This window comes from Mustela nigripes, chromosome 16 (assembly GCF_022355385.1).
Source record: "Mustela nigripes isolate SB6536 chromosome 16, MUSNIG.SB6536, whole genome shotgun sequence".
NCBI lineage: Eukaryota > Metazoa > Chordata > Mammalia > Carnivora > Mustelidae > Mustela > Mustela nigripes.
The window spans coordinates 19217103-19236628 of NC_081572.1; the positions used below are offsets into that span (position 1 = coordinate 19217103).

The 19526-nt window shown below is 47.5% G+C and overlaps 2 protein-coding genes across 5 annotated transcripts; one reads left to right on the forward strand and one right to left on the reverse strand.

Annotated features, from left to right (window-relative positions):
- Positions 1–1780: 1780 nt before the first annotated feature.
- Positions 1781–10967, reverse strand: RUNDC1 (RUN domain containing 1). 2 transcript variants are annotated; one of them, XM_059380653.1, is made up of 5 exons: positions 10401–10967; positions 7007–7165; positions 5814–6012; positions 4486–4605; positions 1781–4045 (listed from the first exon to the last, which is right to left on the reverse strand). In XM_059380653.1, exons 1-5 carry the CDS (start codon positions 10896–10898, stop codon positions 3180–3182), a joined length of 1842 nt encoding a protein of 613 aa, XP_059236636.1. In that variant the 5' UTR covers positions 10899–10967; the 3' UTR covers positions 1781–3179. The 2 variants fall into 2 exon arrangements, with proteins under 2 accessions (XP_059236636.1, XP_059236637.1); XM_059380654.1 differs by lacking the exon at positions 7007–7165.
- Positions 10968–11028: 61 nt separating this feature from the next.
- PTGES3L (prostaglandin E synthase 3 like) lies at positions 11029–16333 on the forward strand. 3 transcript variants are annotated; one of them, XM_059380657.1, is made up of 8 exons: positions 11029–11443; positions 11812–11925; positions 12014–12098; positions 12208–12306; positions 14186–14275; positions 15259–15312; positions 15823–15850; positions 16152–16333. In XM_059380657.1, exons 1-8 carry the CDS (start codon positions 11436–11438, stop codon positions 16157–16159), a joined length of 486 nt encoding a protein of 161 aa, XP_059236640.1. In that variant the 5' UTR covers positions 11029–11435; the 3' UTR covers positions 16160–16333. The 3 variants fall into 3 exon arrangements, with proteins under 3 accessions (XP_059236640.1, XP_059236639.1, XP_059236642.1); XM_059380656.1 differs by having other exon boundaries at positions 11036–11443; positions 15823–16333; XM_059380659.1 differs by lacking the exon at positions 14186–14275 and having other exon boundaries at positions 11089–11443; positions 15823–16333.
- The last annotated feature ends 3193 nt before the right edge of the window (positions 16334–19526 follow it).

Here is a 19526-nt window from a genome sequence, read left to right on the forward strand (position 1 = left end):
TTAAAAAAACTTTTTGAAAAATAGATTTTATTTTTATTTATTTGACAGACAGAGATCACAGACAAGCAGGCAGAGAGAGAGGAGGAAGCAGGCTCCCTGCTGAGCAGAGAGCCAGATGCGGGGCTCAATCCCAGAACCTTGAGATCATGACCTGAGCCGAAGGCAGAGGCTTTAACCCACTGAGCCCCACAGGTGCCCTAACTTTTTTTAAACGATTTAAAATAATCTCTACACCCAATGTGGGGCTTGAATTTATAACCCCGAGATCAAGAATCGCATGGTCTACCAACTGAGCCACCCAGGTGCCCACACCTTAGAAATCTTTAAAAACCCTTTGTGGGGGTACCCGGGTGGCTCAGATGGTTAAGTCTCTGCCTTCAGCTAAAGTCATTTTAGGTTGTGGGATCGAGCCCTGCGTCAGGCTTCTGTCTCAGCGGGGTATCTGCTTGTCCCTCTCCCTCTGCCTCTCCCCATGCTCATGCTCTCTGTCTCAAATGAATAAATAAAATCTTAAAAAAGAGGATGTTTTGTAGATCATACTTTTGTAACAATTGACGCTTCCCTTTTATGGATATATATCCATGGCTCTTTTTCATTCTGTTCTTGCCTATGCTTAGACCTAGGCTGTTTCCTTCTCTCCTCCCTTGTCCTCTGTGCCTCACCTAAAGCCAAAGACAGGGCTACGTCTTAAGTAATAAGCAGATGATATCAGTGACTACCAGATATCTGACAATGGGATGCTGGCGGGATTGTCTCTATCTCTACACGTTGCCTTTATGTTTCATGAAGAAGTTGAACAGCAGCAGCTGTCTGCCCATCTCCTTGTGGCCCGGTCCCTTGGCAGCATCCATTTTTGGTGGGTATGTGGGAAATAACTTCTCTTTCCCAAAGTAATGGTGGAGCGAGGTGCATTAAGGAGAGGAACAAAAGATCCGGAAGCAGCAGGATACAATGAGATAACATGATGGACTATAAAGACCAAAGGATTTGGATTCGGGCAACTTGAATTCAAATCTCAGCTCTTCCATTCCATAAACCTGGATGAAATGTTTAACTTCAATTTACTCAATTTAATCAGGAGAATATTGTCCTGCCTTACAAGTAGTGAGAATTAAATTGGGATGACTTATGGGGCACCTGGGTGGAGCAGCTGGTTGGGTGTCTGACTCTTGGTTTCAGCTTGGGTTATGATCTCAGGGTCATAAGACTGAGCCCCCTGTCCGGCTCTGTGCTCAGCAGAGAGTCTGCTGGAGGATCTCCCTCTCTCTCTGCCCCCACCCACCATGCTCTCTAATAAGTAAATTAATTGATCTTTAAAAATAAAAATAGGGGTGCCTGGGTGGCTCAGTCATCAAGCATCTGCCTTTGGCTCAGGACATGATCCCAGGGTGCAGGGACCGAGTCCCAAATCGGGCTCCCGGCTCCACGGAAAGCCTGCTTCTTCTCCCTCTCCCACTGCCCCTGCTTGTGTTCCCTCTCTTGCTGTGTCTCTGTCAAATAAATAAATAAAATCTTAAAAAAACAAAAAAATAAAAACGCTAGCTTCTGAAGTGGCACGTATGGGGAGGTGTGCTGGGGGAACGGGGCTGTAGGCCTGGGTGAGACGGGAGGATAATGTCTGGGGGAAAGAACACCACCAAAGCTGAGCTGATCCAGGGTAGAGGGCCAAGAAGGGGCAGAAAGGTCAAGAGCCAGACATCACCAAGGAAATAGTGGTTTGGATCAGATGGGCTCATAATGCACAGACAGGCTTATAAATCAAAGCCAGGAGTCTCCAAGGTCTTTGTAGAGAAGCTACATAAAATATTATGATTTTATTAGCAACCACAGATATATCATTTTTCTCATTTTGCACTTATCCTGTTTCACACAGAAGGACTAATTCTCATGAATTATCAATCCTACATCTTAAATAACATGTCGCTGAAAAAATTAAGTTAAAATGCACTACGTAATAGTGCAGACACAAAGTGCAGCTGGCAACTGAACACGTGAAACAAGGCTGAATCAGCGGTACTGAGATCCTATTTGGTTTTCCAGAAAGTGATACGCTTTGCCCATCTTTGGTCAGTCCCGGAGCAGTCAGCAAGTTAGATGATAAATATGAACTCAACAGGCTAAAACACTGAAGACCAGACAGGATCACTCGAGTCAGTTTTACGAGGAAATGCTCAGTCCCTTGTCTGCCAACAGTGATCTGCTGTAGTCCCACTCCCACTGCTGTCCTTACCGCGTGACCAGACCCCCTCCATCATCCAGCCTCGGGGCCAAGTGGAATCCTAACCCTGGGAGAGTTGCTGGTGATCACTACAGCAAACCGCCATTCACACTCGACCTGGGAGGCAGGGGCTCTCTCTCTCGGGTATAACTCTGGCATATCTACTTCTCAAAGACTGTGTCAGCGCCCTACTGGGACCTGTGCACAGGGAAGGTTATTTGCCAGAGGACGTGGTACCAACAACGTTTGCTGTTCCTCATAAATAACCAGCTCTAAATCCAAAAGACCATTGTCTCTGCTGTGGGCAGAGGGGGCCACCTTGTGAAGAACAAGATTTCAGTTCCGACCCTCAAAAAAGGGCTCATATGGAAATCAACTTGCGGTGAACTCCCTCAGAAACGCTGTTCCCAGATCTCCCCACTCCAAGTCTGAGAGGCAACTGTGGAGCATACACGGCCTCCCCTGAGCCAGAGTCAAGAGGAAAGGGGTGTTGGTACTCATAAAGGAATTTAAATTCTGGCCTGAGGACTCACAAACCTGCTCCAAGCGAACGAGTGCAGCTCCCTGCGCGACCGACAGGAGCCTCAAGCTCAGTGTCTCCCGGGACCAACAATTCACTCATGTCACTAACCACCATTAAGAGAACGGTTAGAGCAACCTGGGTTTTGTAAAAAGCAGATATGGCACAATCAGGAGGTCCAGTGACTGTGTGCCAGAACTGATTTCTTTTGCATCAGCTCAAATACACATGTCTACGTGTCACACACCGGGGCAAAACCTTTGAATGAGTTGGTCTCTGGCATCTCGGAGATGCTAAGTTGGCGGAGAAAACAGCCTGTGCAGTCCCTTGGCTGAGGAGACTGTCTGTAAGCCCGCCTCCGCCTCTGTTTCTATCCCGAAAGACTAACCATCTACCCCTACTCCATGGAGTAAGGTGCTGGCGCAGGGCCGGGCCCTCTCATCAGAAGGCATCTTTGATGTTCTTGAGCTGGCGCACGGCCAGGTCCACGGGGAGGCTGAACTTGAGGCTGCTGAGGCGACTGAGCAGGTTGAGGGCGCTCTCAAAGCCTGTGTGTGCCATGTAGCTCCAGGGCTGGTAGTGGGGCTCAATGAGGGACCCTGACTTGCAGATCAGGTTCACCCAGGACACGAGGCGCTGCTCGTTCAGAGCCATGCACACCAAGGCCTTCAACTCCGAGTCTGCACTGCGTTTAAAAGGGTCGTGCTCCGTCAGCACCATGTGGATGGCTGTCAGAAGGCTCTGCTTGGGGGTCACCACGGTGCCTCCTGTAACTGGCAGGGCAAAGGACTGGGAGAGCTTCCGAGCGGGGGATTCCACGTAAGCGCGGCCGTTCTTAGCATGGTAGTACTTTACGAAGAGCTCCCACGGGTGCATGGCCTCGGGGGCTGAGGAGAAGGCCGGCAGCAAACAGGCGATGGGGGCCATGACCAGGCTCATCCCTGGTGAGGCGGCGTAGAGGCCATGGGCCAGCAGGTCCCTGACGGCCACTGTCAGCTCCTTCCGCACAGCTGTGGTCAGCTCGTCCTTGCCTCCTAGGGACAGGTCCTGGAGGCTGGCAGAGGTGATGACATGGTCGTGTGGCTGGTGCCTCAGGGCCAGCTGCCTTACCCTGTCTACTGAGATCTCCAACCTCTTCAGTAAGGGGGCATAGTCCCCATCAGCCTGGCCCCTCTGCCACAGGGTTTGGGGGATCTGGCCCGTGGCGCAGCCCAGCTGGCTCACGGCGAAGATCTGGAGTACGGCCAGCGCACGCTGCATGAGGCGCAGCCCCGACTGCTGAACCTTCTTCACGTCTTCTGCCTTCGCTGTTTAGGAAATACAATGGCTCATCAGCAGGGACCATAGTGGCATAGAAGTGTACTCAGCAAGTCATGAGCTGAGATCTAGTCTTGCTTCTGAGCTACAGTATGGGTCCCCCGTGAAGCCAAGAGACACCCGGGAGGTCACTGGGCTTAACTGTTTTGGGTTAATCAGAGCTATATTGAGATATAGAGCATATACCACATAAATCATGCATTTAAGCGTACAAAGCAGGGATTTTTAGTATATTTACAGAGTTGTGCACCCAGAGTCCCAAAAAGAAACCCTGTACTGTTAGTATTTCCCATTCCTGTTCTCCCCAACCCTGTAAGACCTAGGCTGGTAGTACTTCCCATTCCCATCCTCCCCAAGCCCGTAAACCCTGGGCAGCCACTAATCTACTTCTTATCTCTCTAGACCCGCCTGTTCTGGAAACCATACTTACTCTGGCTGTTTCCTGGAGGGAGTCTACTGCCACCTGTTCTCGTGGAGCCACTTCCAGTCTTCCCACCGGCCTTGCACTCACAGGGCACGCTCTCTGCCTGCAACGGGCTTCCCACTTCATCTGTAGTCAGCAGTTACAAAGTGGAGGAAAAAGAATATTCCCCAGTGCCTCCCACATGGTAAGACTTTTTACAAATATCATCTGATTTGTGTGGAACAGTGAATGGCTCAATACATATTTGCTGAATGAGGGAGGCATGAATCACCCTTTCATGGGTGAGGACAGTGGGGCTAAGGAAGTTAGGAACCTGCCCAAGAACCCCAGGCTAGGAAGTGGTGGAACTGGGATCTGAACTCTCTGGTTCTAAAATCCATGTTTTGGGGGCATTTGAATGGCAACTCTCTGGTTCTAAAATCCATGTTTTGGGGGCACCTGGATGGCTCAGTTGGCGGAGCATGCAACTCTTAATCTTGGAGTTGTGGGTTTGAGCCCCCCCATTGGGTGTAGAGATTATTTAAAAATAAAATCTTTCAGGGGCGCCTGGGTGGCTCAGTGGGTTAAGCCGCTGCCTTCAGCTCGGGTCATGATCCCAGGGGTCGTGGGATCGAGCTCCACATTGAGCTCTCTGCTCAGCAGGGAGCCTGCTTCCTCCTCTCTCTCTGCCTGCCTCTCTGCCTACTTGTGATCTCTGTCTGTCAAATAAATAAATAAAATCTTTAAAAAAAAAAAAAAAATAAATAAAATCTTTCAAAAAAATAAAACGATGGCGCCTGGGTGGCTCAGTGGGTTGAGCTGCTGCCTTTGGCTCAGGTCATGGTCTCAGGGTCCTGGGATCGAGTCCCGCATCAGGCTCTCTGCTCAGCAGGGAGCCTGCTTCCTCCTCTCTCTCTCTGCCTGTCTCTCTGCCTACTTGTGATCTCTGTCAAATAAATAAATAAAATCTTAAAAAAATAAATAAATAAAACGAAATCCCTGTTCTTTCCGTTCTACCATGCTGGCTCCTTTACTGAGTGATCAAACTTCCTACAAAGTACATCAAGAACTGGCACCTTCAGGTACCAGTACGTGGATTATGTATAATTATTCTTTTTCAAAGATTTTATTTATTTGAGAGAGAGAGAGAAAGCACACATGACACATGTACACAGATGAGAGGGAGAAATAGACTCCCTGCTGAGCAGGGAGCCTGATATGGGGCTCGATCCCAGGACCCTGAGATCATGACCTGAGCCAAAAGCAGATGGTTAACGGACTGAGCCACCCAGTTGTCCCTACATATAATTATTATGACATCTGTCCACCCTTCTCTCCCCATCCCCTCCTCTGACCTTGGATGAAGTTGATGAACATCTCGAGGTCTCGGATCTGAGTTTTCAACTGCTCAACCAACTGCTCTTTCACTCGGGCTGGGTTGACAATCTGAGCCACGGCTGCATCCACACGCTGCCGGAGCTCGTCGGTGGACAGTGAGCTGATGTCTTCATTCAGATTCATGTCCAGTTTCTTTATTAATTCATCTATGATCACCTATCAAGACCACAAGCAATGAGTACAGCCTTTGGAATTTTCTGAGAGCGGGTTAGGAAGAAGAGTATTTGCTAGTATGCTGCGGACCCTTTAAACGGAAATCAAAGATAGAACTCCCAAATTTGTGAGAGAAAGCAATGCAATTGGTGATCAAGGTGAGAGGACAGAGCTACTTCTCCTGTAGCAACAAGGACTCTTGGTTCCTCTTGGACAGAAATGGCTATTCTCAACTGCAAATTTTCTACCAGGCCAGGCAACTTTCAGGGCAACAACAGTGTGAATAATCCGAAGAGATTGATGATCCAAAAAGCCTCCCCCCAGGCCTCCAAGGGAATAAATACTGACTTCTTGTAGTTTCTAGTCCTCCTTCTCTCTTCTTGCCCTACTCTAGGCAACTAAACAAAAATCTCTACTGAACTTTAGTGTGTCAAATATACCCTATATACCAAATATAACCTAGTGACAATATTTGGGATAGTTTGAAATCCAGATAACGTGTAAGTCCAGCTCAGTCAGAGAAACAGCCACATCAGAGTGAGAGACAAACCTGTCTGTAGGGGAGACTAGCCGTATTTCTGCCGGCAGGCTGACCTGTCTACCCAAGCGCTGCTTGAATAAATATGGCATTACAGTCAGTCTGGAGTCATGGAATATTTATCAACTGGTGGTGAGGAAAAAAGCTGATTTACACTGTAGAAGTGTCTAAGCTGAAGTGTTTTAATGATCAGATGGAAAATTATTATTATTATTATAAGTTATTACTATTATTACTAATAACCACCAAAAGGAAAGAGTTCAATTATCATATTATAAAGCTTCGGACCTGTGTTTCCATGTGTGAATAAAGGTTGTCCCATTTCTCTTTGATTTGGGCCAGCAAAGGGATTCTCAGGAAGGCCAAGGGCAAACAAGCTAAGAAAGAATGCTCCTGTGAGCTCTGGAAGGGACCAGGTAACCTCAGGTAGTGGTGAAGGCGGCTCTGGTGTCTGCTCACCCGCTGTCTTTCCAAGACCACAGACTGAGGCAGGGAGTCGTAATTGCCCTCTTGATAAGCAAACGTTTCCAGGTCATCTAGTTGGGTTTTGAGCTGTAGTATAAGTTCCTTCTGCTTCTCCCTTTGCGTTTCCAGACGTTCCCGTTTTTCCTGTTCACTCTAAGACAAGAAAATACTTAGGTCTATCTCACAGGACAAGGAAAAAATCCGGGCACATTAAGAATCTTCTCAAGCTAAAAATGACCCGTGAAACATAAAATGTTTCCAAATAATCCCAACCAGGTGTTCCCATTTTTCCTGCTCACTCTAAAACAAGAAAATACTTCTGTTGGGACGCCTGGGTGGCTCAGTTGGTTAAGCGGCTGCCTTCGGCTCACGTCATGATCCCAGCATCCTGGGATCGAGTCCCACATTGGGCTCCTTGCTTGGCAGGGAGCCTGCTTCTCCCTCTGCCTCTGCCTGCCATTCTGTCTGCCTGTGCTCGCTCTGACGGATAAATAAATAAAATCTTTAAAAAACAACAACAACAACAACAACAAAAAACCCAAACCAAAAACAAATGAGAACAAAGATTTCCTCCAGGGTAATTTACTAAATGTGTTTTCTTTAAGAAAGTGTTTGTCCCTGTCAGAAATAGAATATGAATACAACGGAGCCTTTTGTTAAGATAGCCTTTCCCCCCTCAACCAAATGTCTAGTTAGGACTGAGACAAACTTATCTTAGCCAAGACAGCCTCCCAGGAGCTAAACATGCCATTCTCCACAGCCAATTACCACAGATCAACTTCTAAATACTTCCCACAGCCAAATTTTGCAAGGGAATCTAGAGATAAGGGTGTAGAGAAAGGATTTATAACTCATAACCAGTTTTTTTTAAGGCTCTAAAGTCCTCCAGTGCATTATAGACTTCTGCAAAATCAAAATAATTAAAGCGGGTGCTTGGGGCAGTGGAAAAATAAAATCCAAAAGCCAAATAATAGGAGTGGGAAGGCAACTATGTTTAAAAAATAACAAAAAAAATATCCGGTAAGTTTCCCCCACAGGTGATTCCTTTCTCTTCTGTTGGCCATGAGGTAGTTTCTGCATTTAAATGATTAAAAACCCTTCAGGGTGGTAAAATGTTGCCGAAGTATTCTCAAATACTAGTTCTTCCTTAACTTTCTTGAGTGTCAAAAAAAAAAAAAAAAAAAAAAAAAAAAACCAAAGCAAAACTAGCCCATCTTGTGTAGGTATAGGGCTGCATTTTAAACCAGCAGTCTACAGGATATTAAATTTAACCTTCAGATGGTACTTACCAAGCCCTCCAGAAGATATGAGAGAGAATAAATGAAAAACAACAAATTAGGCGCCTGGGTGGCTCAGTGGGTTAAGCCGCTGCCTTCGGCTCGGGTCATGATCTCAGGGTCCTGGGATCGAGTCCGACATCGGGCTCTCTGCTCAGCGGGGAGCCTGCTTCCCTCTCTCTCTCTCTCTGACTGCCTCTCTGCCTACTTGTGATTTCTCTCTGTCAAATAAATAAATCAAATCTTAAAAAAAAAACAACAACAAATTAACTTTTTGTTCAAGCTATTTATTATTATTTTTAAAGATTTTATTTATTTATCTGACAGAGAGACACGGCAAGAGAGGGAACAGAAGCAAGAGAAGTGGGAGAGGGGGACACAGGATTCTCGCTGAGCAGCAAGCCCAATGCGGGGCTCCATTCCAGGACCCTGGGATCATGACCTGAGCTGAAGGCAGAAGCTTTAACCCACTGAGCCACCAAGGCACCCCTCGTTAAAGCTATTTAAAAAGCAGTCCTCTTGCTTTAGCTTTAATCAATATGAAAACAAGCCTTTTCTCAGGATACTTCCTCCCCAAACTTTTCTGTGCTGTGTTTTTTTTTTTTTTTTAAAGATTTTATTTATTTATTTGACAGACAGAGATCACAAGTAGGCAGAGAGGCAGGCAGAGAGAGAGAGAGGAGGAAGCAGGCTCCCTGCCAAGCAGAGAGCCCCATGCGGGGCTCGATCCCAGGACCCTGGGATCACGACCCGAGACGAAGGCAGAGGCTTTAACCCACTGAGCCACCCAGGTGCCCCATGTGCTGTGGTTTCTTAGAAACCTGTTGTGGGAGGACCTAACTATCCTTCAGGTTTCCTAGATCTCCCTAGGAAAAGCTGACCATTTCTTGCTCTGCGTTGGTTACACACTTCTCTAGATTATTTCGCACTGCAATTCTTTGTTGAGGATTCTGTCCCCCAGTCAATGAACTCATTCTAGGGCAAAGGCCTTGACTTTGCACCCCTAATGCCTAGCACCATGTCTTGGCACAAGGTAAGCTCCTAATACACATAAAACAGGTACAGAGCAACATAATCCAAAAAATGAGCTCTGACTAGAAGAAGCTGTCTAGCCAGCCCAAGGAGAAAGAATGGGGGGAAAGCTGTGGGTATGTGGAGAGAAGGGTGGAAAAGTAAACACAGGATTACACTGGAAACATTTCAGATTAAAATAAACAAGTCAATATCTGCTACTGATAAGTCTTCTTGGTTAAAACTAACTTAAGTGGGAAGAAAGGCATAAATGGATTGTAACTTGAAGAACGAAAAGGTGGAAGACAGCAAGTCTCTTGAACACCTCCAACAAGCTATCCGCAACCGTGCACTTTTGAGAGTCAAAGACTGCAAGGAAATGTTCTCTTGGCCTGGCATACAGACTCTCATTACTCACTGAAGGCTAACTGAGTACATCTCATCACGGTCAGTAAAGGGGCTTCATTTATGATATCTAGTTATTAGGCAGGATGGGCAAGGTGGTTTAAAATACCGGCATTAGGAAATGTATATAATCAGGAGTGGTGTTTCTTTCGGTTACTTAGTGATCCCCTGTTCACCAAAGCTCCCACCTACACAAAGTCTAAAAATCAAAGGTGTTTTCCAGATTCCAGGGAAGCAGAACAGGCAGCAGATCTAACTTTCCAAGGATTCCAATTCACTTACACTACATTAACCAGTGTTCTCAACCCCAGGTCGGGGTGCTTATCAGCAAATGTTTTCGGGTCTTCGGTGTATCACGAGGCAACGGCAAGGTGAGCGGGAGCAGCAGTGCTTTGGTTGGTTACTGCTCCCGTCTGAATACTCTCCGCTCACCACTCCTCGGTCCCGCACGTCACCGCGTCTGCATCTCTTTCCTTAGATGGACACCCCTCGCCATCAGGTTCCCAGACCTCTCTGTCACCTTGCCCTTCACAGCAGGACTCACACACCGTCTCACCCCCTCGTCTCGCACGCGCGTAGTACTTACCCAGTCCAGCCGGCTTCTCACCACTGCTACCTCCATCCCGGTCAGCATCGCCGCCAGCCACCCAACCTCCTATTCCCAAGTCTCTCGGGGTCCGGCCCCAGCTGCTCACCTGGTTCTCGCCCCGCAATCGTGGCCGGTCCCCTGGCAGTCCATCGCCATCGTCGCTGGCGGGGTCCTCGGGTCCCCCATAACCCAGGACGTGAGGGCAGCCGCGGAACGCGAAGTCTTCGAGCTCGCGCAGGAGGCGCTGCTGCTCCGCGGGAGCCCCGCGCACCACCTGGCGCAGGCGGAACTGCACTTGCGCGAAGTGCGAGGACAGCGCGAGCAGTGCCGAGTCCAGCCGCCGCCGCTCGGCCCGCAGACGCCTCAGCGTCCGGCCGGGCGAGTCCGGAGGGGAACCTGGGGCCGCGCCGGGCTCCTCAGACGCCGCCTCTTTCGAGAACGCAGCCGTCCCAGGCGCGGCCTCCGCCACTGCCCCCACGGGGGCCCAGCGCACGGCCTCGCACGGTGGCAGCGACTCCTCTTCCTCCTCCTCTTCGTTCTTCGCCTTTGGACTAACAGCTGCCACCACCGTTACCGGCTCCGCAGCCGCTTCGACGGCCGCCATCTTTCCGGAAACGCCGCCGCACGTCAGCCGCGCCCCCTCACTGCCATGGCAACGGCGCGCTGTCTGGGAAACCCGAAGGAGCTGATGGGCGGGGCTCTACGTCAAACAGTTCTCCGTCACGGGGTGGGGCGGGCCTTCCCAGGGGATTTAATTCGGGCCAATAATTTTTTTATTGAGCTCCTACTGTGAATCAGACGCTGAATGCACTGTGCTTTGGAGAAACAGATGAATGAAATCAGGGACAAGTCATTCAGTGTGCATCTAGTGTGGCCCTTGTGCTGGTTCCCCGCCGGAGGGTCGTCTGTTCCTAATCTGTCCGTTTCTGGAGACCCTGAGCAATGTGAAGGGCTGTCGGAATTTTGCTCTTCCAGAGTCTCTCCGGAGTGCAGATCCCTTGGCTGTAGGGCCATGTTCCCCCTTCCTCTAAAGCCTTCCCCGACCATATAAGGAGAGCCAGCTGCTAGGGGCGTCCCAAGGATCTAAAGATAGTAGTCCCTGGCTCAGAGTCCAAGCGCCACTGGGTAGCGGAGAGCCGCCATGGCAAGGTGAGTGTTAACTTTTCCTTGGAGATTCCTTGTCCCACATTTTCTGGGCGCTCTGGTCCTTGCGAGGTCCCATGGAAACTCCATATTCCAGGTCTCTGTAATTTTGGGGCTTAGGAATGTGCTCCATAACCCTCTCCCTCACAACTCTGGCAGTCTGGATTCTCCCCAGGTTCACCCTCACTCCACACGTTCCCCCCCCCCCCCAACTCCCATCACTCCCCTTTCACCCCCTTAAGTCTCATTTAGCTCCACTATGACAGGGCCATAGCATAAAACGTCCCTAAATTTTCCCTTCCTTCCGCCTTTCCCAAATGCCCTCAGTCTTCCCTCTCCCACTCCTATGAAGCCCCACCGCAACTCCTCTGCAGGCAGCATGCCCGGACGCTGTGGTACGACAGGCCCAAGTACGTGTTCATGGAGTTTTGTGTTGAGGACAGCACCGATGTCCATGTGCTCATCGAAGACCACCGTATTGTGTTCAGGTAACAGCACTCCTCTTTGAAGGTCCTGGTTTCCAGGAACCTGTCCCTTCACCTGATGCCCCCACGCTCAGCCTCCGGCATTTCCTAGGCTCCATTGTCTCCTCAGCTGCAAGAATGCCGATGGAGTGGAGTTGTACAATGAGATTGAATTCTATGCTAAGGTGAACTCCAAGGTAATTAATTGTGGGGTGGGACAGTATGTCTGGGTGGAAAGACTGCCTGGAAAATTGGGAAATTCATTCTAAACCTCACATCCTATGAATGAGGCTCTCTATCTGGCAGGACTCCCAGGATAAGCGCTCTGGTCGCTCCATTACTTGCTTTGTGAGGAAATGGAAGGAAAAGGTGGCCTGGCCCCGACTCACCAAAGAGGATATCAAGGTAGGTGTGTGGGGAATGGCCTGCTCTTTCTCCTGTGCTATCTCTGTACCGGGGGACATAAGTCAGGGAATCACCCTTGGCTCCTTCCCACCAACATTCAATCACTCAAAAGCCCTATTTGACTTCCTAAATAGTTCTTGATCTTTTACTTGATCTTTTCCGAATTCAGGCCTCGTCCATCATTGGGTGAGGCTCAGTGCATATTTTCAGCCCCACCCTCAATCCATCCTTGGCATTGCTCCCAGCATGGTCTAAAACATCCATTTGACCATGTTACTCTTCCACCTAAGACCCTCCAGTGACTTCTTCCCCGCTAAAAGTTGAAAATTGGCTATCTCCTGACTGATCTGGCTCTCAGATTTGTTTTTGTAGTCTTCACAGTATTTACAAATTATGTTGATTGGTGATTGACATTTAGTTTTGATTAGTTGCTGACCTATAAAAATGTGGAGATTTCATGTAAAACTCCAGATTATCAGCTTTTCTTAGAAAGTGGAGACTGTGATCACACTGGTCTAAATTCCCAAATGCCAGGGGTGCCTAGCTGGCTCAGTCGGTAGAACACATGGCTCTTGATCTCAGGGCTGTGAGTTCAAGCCCCATGTGCAGAGATTACTTAAAAAAAATAAATAAATTATGGGGGCGCCTGGGTGGCTCAGTGGGTTAAGTCTCTGCCTTTGACTCAGGCCATGATCTCAGGGTCCTGGGATCGAGCCCCACATTGGGGTCTCTGCTCAGTGGGAAGCCTGCTTCCCTCCCTCTCTCTCTCTGCCTGCCTCTCTGCCTACTTGTGATCTCTGTCTGTCAAATAAATAAATCTTAAAAAAAAATTTTTTTTTTAAATAAATTCTCAAATGACTTGAGATGGAGCTTTAAACGGAGCATGCGCACCACGGCACTTTAATCCTTTTCATTAGTTCCCTAACTCTTTCAGGCATTTGATCTTTAGGTTGAAATCCAAACACTATAGCATGACATATAAGCTCATGACCTGGCTACTCTTCCCTTCTGTAGCATTATATCCCATTAGCCATTGCCTTAAACTTCACATTTCAGCCGTAGCAAATGGCCTGCAGCTCTTTGGCCACACACCAGGCTATTTCTCACTAATTTACCTTTGCTCAAGCTGTGTCTTCTTCCTGGAGAGTCTCCATAGTCAGTACCTGTGCCCACCCAGCCCTGGCTCATCCTTTGAGTCCCAGCTACTCTAAGAAGCCTAGGTTCCTATAGCTCCTGTCTGGTTTCCACAGTATCCCCTGTGTAAGCGCCCACCACACTTTCCACACCGTGTTATAATGATTTATTTAGATTTCCCTTCCCCACTTCCTTCGTGATGGCTGGGGCTATATATAAAAAAATTTGAATAATCCCGATGCCAAGCTCAGAGTCTGGGACATAGTATGTGTTCAATAAGTAGCTGTTATATTAATGAGGAAATAACTTCCTATCTAAGTGTAGGAACTTGGAACACAGGTCTCCAAGGGTTTTCTTCCGACTCCAGGCAATGCATCTTGTCGGTCTTGCTTGGTTGACTCCTAGGTACTTTATGACTCAGTTCTCTTTCCAGATGTATTACTGACCTCTTTAGTCACTCGGCTTCTGGAGGGTGGAATTTCTACGCTTTTCTGTCCCCTACAATGCCTGGCCTTGTGCGTGGGACTTAGTAGGTTCCTGGCAAATCTTTGTGGATGATGATGACGGCATTCTAGAGAGAGAGTAGTCCAGAAGGCGCTTTTGGGAAGACAGCGCCCCACCTTGACCTTCTTTGCCCCATGCATGCTCGCATGCTCTGTACACACGGCTATGCTCTTCCCCCGCTTCTGCACTTCCCTAATGACACTGCGCTTCCCCAGTGACGCTCTGCACTTTCCTCTTGCAGCCAGTGTGGTTGTCTGTGGACTTTGATAACTGGAGGGACTGGGAAGGGGATGAAGAGGTGGAGCTGGCTCAGGTGGAGCATTATGCAGAGGTAATACCGTTTTCTGCCCCTCCTGCTCATTCTCTGTGTCTCCCTGGACCCATTTCTCTGGAGGACTGTCATCAGGGTCATCAGGGCTAGACAGATATACACGAACTCCCCTCATTGGTGCTCATATTCTTTACATGTTGTGGGCAATGTTTATTCAGTAGGATGAGACAAAGGAGTACTAGTGAGACCACATATATGCGTTCACTCACTAGTTACCAGGCGCCCCTCAACTTCCTTTTAAAAAGGGGATCGGGGGCGCCTGGTTGGTTCAGTTGGTGGAACGTACATCAGCTCTTGATCTCAGGATTGTGAGTTTGAGCCTCATATCAGGTGTTACATAAAAATAAAATGTTAGGGGACGCCTGGGTGGCTCAGTTGGTTAAGCGGCTGCCTTCGGCTCAGGTCATGCTCCCAGCGTCCTGGGATCGAGTCCCACATCGGGCTCCTTGCTTGGCAGGGAGCCTGCTTCTCCCTCTGCCTCTGCCTGCCACTCTGTCTGCCTGTGCTTGCTCTCGCTTCTCTATGACAAATAAATAAAAATTAAAAAAATCTTAATAAATAAATAAATAAATAAATAAATAAATAAAATGTTAGGGGCGCCTGAGTGCCTCAGAGGGTTAAGCCTCTGCCTTCAGCTCAGGTCATGATCTCTGGTCCTGGGTCCTGGGATTGAGCCCAGCATCAGGCTCTCTGCTCAGCAGGGAGCCTGCTTCCCTTCCCCCAACCTCTGCTTGCCTCCCACCTACTTGTGGTCTCTGTCAAATAAATAAAGAAAATCTTTAAAAAATACAATAAAATGTTAAATAAAAATAAAAATAAATGAAAAGGGGATCTATTTTCTCCAATTTGTTCTGGTGATGTGTTAGGTGCTGTAAAGATGGGGCAGTTTTTTGACTGGGAGATTCTCCTGCGGCCCATCAATATACAGGTTGCTCTCCCGCTGCCCTTCTTTTCTCTCGTAATTGCTTTTCTCTTTCCACTAGCTTTTGAAGAAGGTCAACACCAAGAGACCTCCCCCTGGCATGGATGACCTGGATGTAAGTAAAGACTGCCTCTCGACCCTTCAGTTTCCTTTTAGTGCTTAAAAATTGAGATACTAGAAAGCTCTTGTCCTGTTCTCTAGCACACAGTAGATCTCAGTGCATGGCAGCCAAATTTGAATTTGACACAGGAAATTGAATGTTCTCCAGGCTGTAGAAAACCCCAACAAAGCAAGACCCTCCACCCTCCCGTCTCCCTTTTGCTTCTCTATCCTAGAGCCAACCTGGCCCCCTGGACTGTCTTTACAGCTGTCGGGAGCAGTGGCATGAATTGGAATTCTGAAACCAAATGATGCTTGACACAGCACTGTTTACTGAACACCAGGGGTTGATTTTATTTTCCAAAGTATAAACCCTTCTCTGTTAGCCTGCCAGGACGTTGTGTGATTTAGAAAATCACAAAAGAAAACTTGGAGAGCAGGAAGGAGTGAGAAGAGTTGATAAACACAAATGCTCGTGCTTTGCAGATTCTACAGGTGCTTTTGTCTTTTTTTTTTCTTTCCCTAGGATGATTCTGACAGTGCTGATGCAACAAGTAATTAACTTCTCTGTGGCAGAGCTGGGAAGGAAGCTGGGGCGCCTTCCTTTTTTAAAAAATTTATTTGACAGAGAACGCATATGAGTGAGCAGGGGAAGGGGCAGAGGGAGAGGGAGAGAGAATTTCAACAGACTCCCTGCTGAGCCCAGAGCCTGATGTGGGGCTCGATCCCAGGACTCTGAGATCATGACTTGAGCTGAAATCAAGAGTCGGCCACTTTACCGACCGAGCCACCCAGGCACCCCTTTTGGGAAGCTCTTTTTAAGGGTCCTCTTCATGTATTATTTCTTCTTCCTAGGCACCTGAGTACGGCTGCATCAGATAGCAGGATAGGAGAGGAGTAGGCTGTTGGGGCTCCTGACTTTCTACCAATTACCTGTCATCTTTGTGTTTAGACCAGTCCTCAGTTCTCTGTTGAGTATTCGAGCATGTGTATTTACTTGGTAGAGCAAAAGCCAAAGAAGCAGCAGATAGATGGTAATAAATCTGTAAGAACTGTTCTCTGTCTCTTTTCTTCTTGCACTTGTTCCACCTGGAGGCAGACCTCTTTTACCTCTGTTGTTCCTCTCAAGGGGAGGGCGGGTGTCACAGATCCTGGTCCTCCTGGTTGAGATGGAAGCAGAAAGATGTTGGGAGCAGGCTTGTAGCCAAACTGGGGAACTCTCCCATGCCCAGGTCAGTGCTCCTGTTTCTCAGAACGTAACCAGCCTTTGCTATATTGCTACCCCTAGAACCATGTACCTATTGCCACCCTAGAACTAGCCAGAAACCCACCTCAGCTTTCTGCATACTCTAGAAATTCTTTATACTTTCAAAGCTAATTGTTACATTAGTTAATGCCTATATTTGCCTACTCTTCTGTTCATCAGCTACCTCATTCATCCATAAACATTTTTTGAGTGTATAACGTGTACTTAAAAAAATGCCATACCCAGCCTTTGCCCTTGAATTCATGGTAAAATACTAAGATTTCTTTTAAAAAATTGAACTTTATAGGGAATATATTGCTAAGATATAGACATAGTTTAATAATTGAAATAGTATAGAAGAGTATAAAATTTATTAAAGATTTTTATTTTTATTTTTTTTTAAGATTTTATTTATTTATCAGAGAGAGGGGGGGAGAGAGCAAGCACTGGCAGGCAGAGGCAGAGGGAGAAGCAGGCTCCCTGCCGAGCAAGGAGCCCGATGTGGGACTCATCCCAGGACGCTGGGATCATGACCTGAGCCGAAGGCAGCTGCTTAACCAACTGAGCCACCCAGGCGTCCCAAGATTTTTAAAGTGATTTTATTTATTTATTTGAGAGAGAGAGAGCCAGAGAGCTCACATGAATGGAATGGAGGGGCAGAGGGAGAGGAAGAGGCAGATTCCCTGCTGAGCAGGGAGCCCAACATGGGACTCAATCTCAGGACCCCAAGCTCATGATCCAAGTGGAACCGACTCAGGCCAACCTACTGAGCCTTCTACTTTAGAGCCTGGGTGCCCTGAAGGGTATAAAATTTAAAGTAGAATTTGTATTCCCTCAATAGGGGTAGCCACTTTTTTTTTTTTTTTTTAAGATTTTATTTATTTGAGAGAGAGACTGAAAGAGACAGAGCACAAGCAGGGCAGGGGGAGAGGGACAAGCAGACTCCCTGCTGAACAAGGTTCCTCCCCCTCCCACCCCCGCAACGTGGGGCTACATCCCAGGATTTTGGGATCATGACCTGAGCCAAAGGCAGACGCCTAACCAAATGAGGCACCCAGGTGTCTCACTGTAACCAGTGTTAAAAGTATCTAATTATTTTTTTTTTTTAAAGATTTTATTTATTTATTTGACAGAGAGAAATCACAAATAGGCAGAGAGGCAGGCAGAGAGAGAGAGAGAGAGAGGAGGAAGCAGGCTCCCCGCCGAGCAGAGAGCCCGATGCGGGACTCAATCCCAGGGCCCTGAGATCATGACCTGAGCCGAAGGCAGCGGCTTAACCACTGAGCCACCCAGGCGCCCTTTGTTTGTTTTTTTTTTAAGATTTTATTTATTTGACAGAGAAAGATCACAAGTAGGCAGAGAGGCAGGCAGAAAGGGGGGGGGGGAGCAGGCTCCCAGCTGAGCAGAGAGCCCTATGCAGGGCCTGATCCCAGGACCCAGAGACCATGACCTGAGCTGAAGGCAGAGGCTTAACTGACTGAGCCATATAGGCAATAGACATATAAGCCAAAGCAGTGTGTCTACATAATTAGAATCATACTATGCACATCTTGAGCCCTGCTTTTTGTACTTAATATATATTGGGACTCTTTCTAAATTAATATATACAGATCTCCCTCTTTTTCAGGGCTATGTGGTATTCAATTGAGTATATTGTCCATAATTTAGCTGATTCCTTATTGAGGGACATTTAAGTTGTTGTTGGTCTTTTTCAGTTTTCAAACAATGCTGTAATGAACGTTTGAAAATATATATCTTTACATATCTGGAAAGAATATCTGTAAAGTAGATTTCTAGAAGTGGAATTGCCAGGTCAAAGAGTAGTTACATTTATTTATTTATTTTTAAAAAGATTTTATTTATTTATTTATTTGACAGACAGAGATCACAAGTAGGCAGAGAGGCAGGCAGAGAGAGAGGGGGAAGCAGGCTCCCTGCTGAGCAGAGCGCCCAATGCAGGGCCAGTGTTATGCCCCAATAATGGGTCCGTGATTAAAGGAGCGAGACTGATAGAAAGCGAAGGTCAAGCAAAGCTTTATTTCCCGCCAAACATCAAGGATCAGACCGACCGTCAAACAGACAGGTCGGGGCCGCCCCTTACAGAGAGGACGACTCCTCCCTGCTTTCCAGACTAACTTTTATAGAGCAAAGGCCATGTGGTTGGGCCTGGCCACACACAGGTGGCTAATTGAATTGCAATTCACCCCACAGTAGCCATAGAAACTAGCCCATCACCTTGATAGCTAGGAGACAGTATGCGTCCCCAACTGATTGGATGTCTCCATCTGGCCTGACCCACCTTTGTATTTGAGCTTTGTTACCTGAGGCTGGTTTCCGGGACTTGTTTTTAAGTAAGTCCCTTGGGGAAAGGGGAGCAGGGACAGTTTAAGGGTTAAAAAACAATGTTATTGGGGGCGCCTGAGTGGCGCAGTGGGTTAAAGCCTCTGCCTTCTGCTTGGGTTGTGATCCCAGGGTCCTGGAATGGAGCCTCTGCTCAGCAGGGAGCCTGTTCCCTCCTCTCTCTCTGCCTGCCTCTCTGCCTCCTTGTGATTTCCATCTGTCAAATAAATAAATAAAATCTTTAAAAAAAAACCAACAATGTTATTGTTTAAGCTCAATGGAAGCCTCTGGCTAAAATATAAAAATACAAAATAGGTCCTTACACCCAGGACCCTGAGATCATGACTTTAGCCAAAGGCAGAGGCTTTAACCCACTGAGTCACCCAGGCGCCCACGAGTAGGTACATTTAAACATTTTGATAGCTGTTGCCAAGTTCCTCTTAGATGAAATTGAACAGCTTCCTGCTCCCACCAACCAAGTGCAGTATTCTCCAAAACCTTTTAGATATTTGTGAAGGTAAAAAGGTATACCCGATTTAATGTACTTTTATTAATTATAAGGTGTTCATTTTTATTTTTATTAGTAATTGGTATTTCTTTTAAGGAGCTCTGTCTATATGTTTGCCCATTTTACTGTTGACATT

Coding starts and splice junctions, on each gene's coding strand:
- RUNDC1 (XM_059380653.1), bottom strand. CDS start 10,898: ATGGCGGCCGTCGAAGCGGCTGCGGAGCCGGTAACGGTGGTGGCAGCT. Junction 7,166..10,400: donor GATTGCGGGGCGAGAACCAG/GTGAGCAGCTGG, acceptor TTCTTGTCTTAG/AGTGAACAGGAAAAACGGGA. Junction 4,606..5,813: donor GTTCATCAACTTCATCCAAG/GTCAGAGGAGGG, acceptor TGCTGACTACAG/ATGAAGTGGGAAGCCCGTTG.
- PTGES3L (XM_059380657.1), top strand. Junction 14,276..15,258: donor AGGTGGAGCATTATGCAGAG/GTAATACCGTTT, acceptor TCTTTCCACTAG/CTTTTGAAGAAGGTCAACAC. Junction 15,313..15,822: donor CTGGCATGGATGACCTGGAT/GTAAGTAAAGAC, acceptor TTCTTTCCCTAG/GATGATTCTGACAGTGCTGA.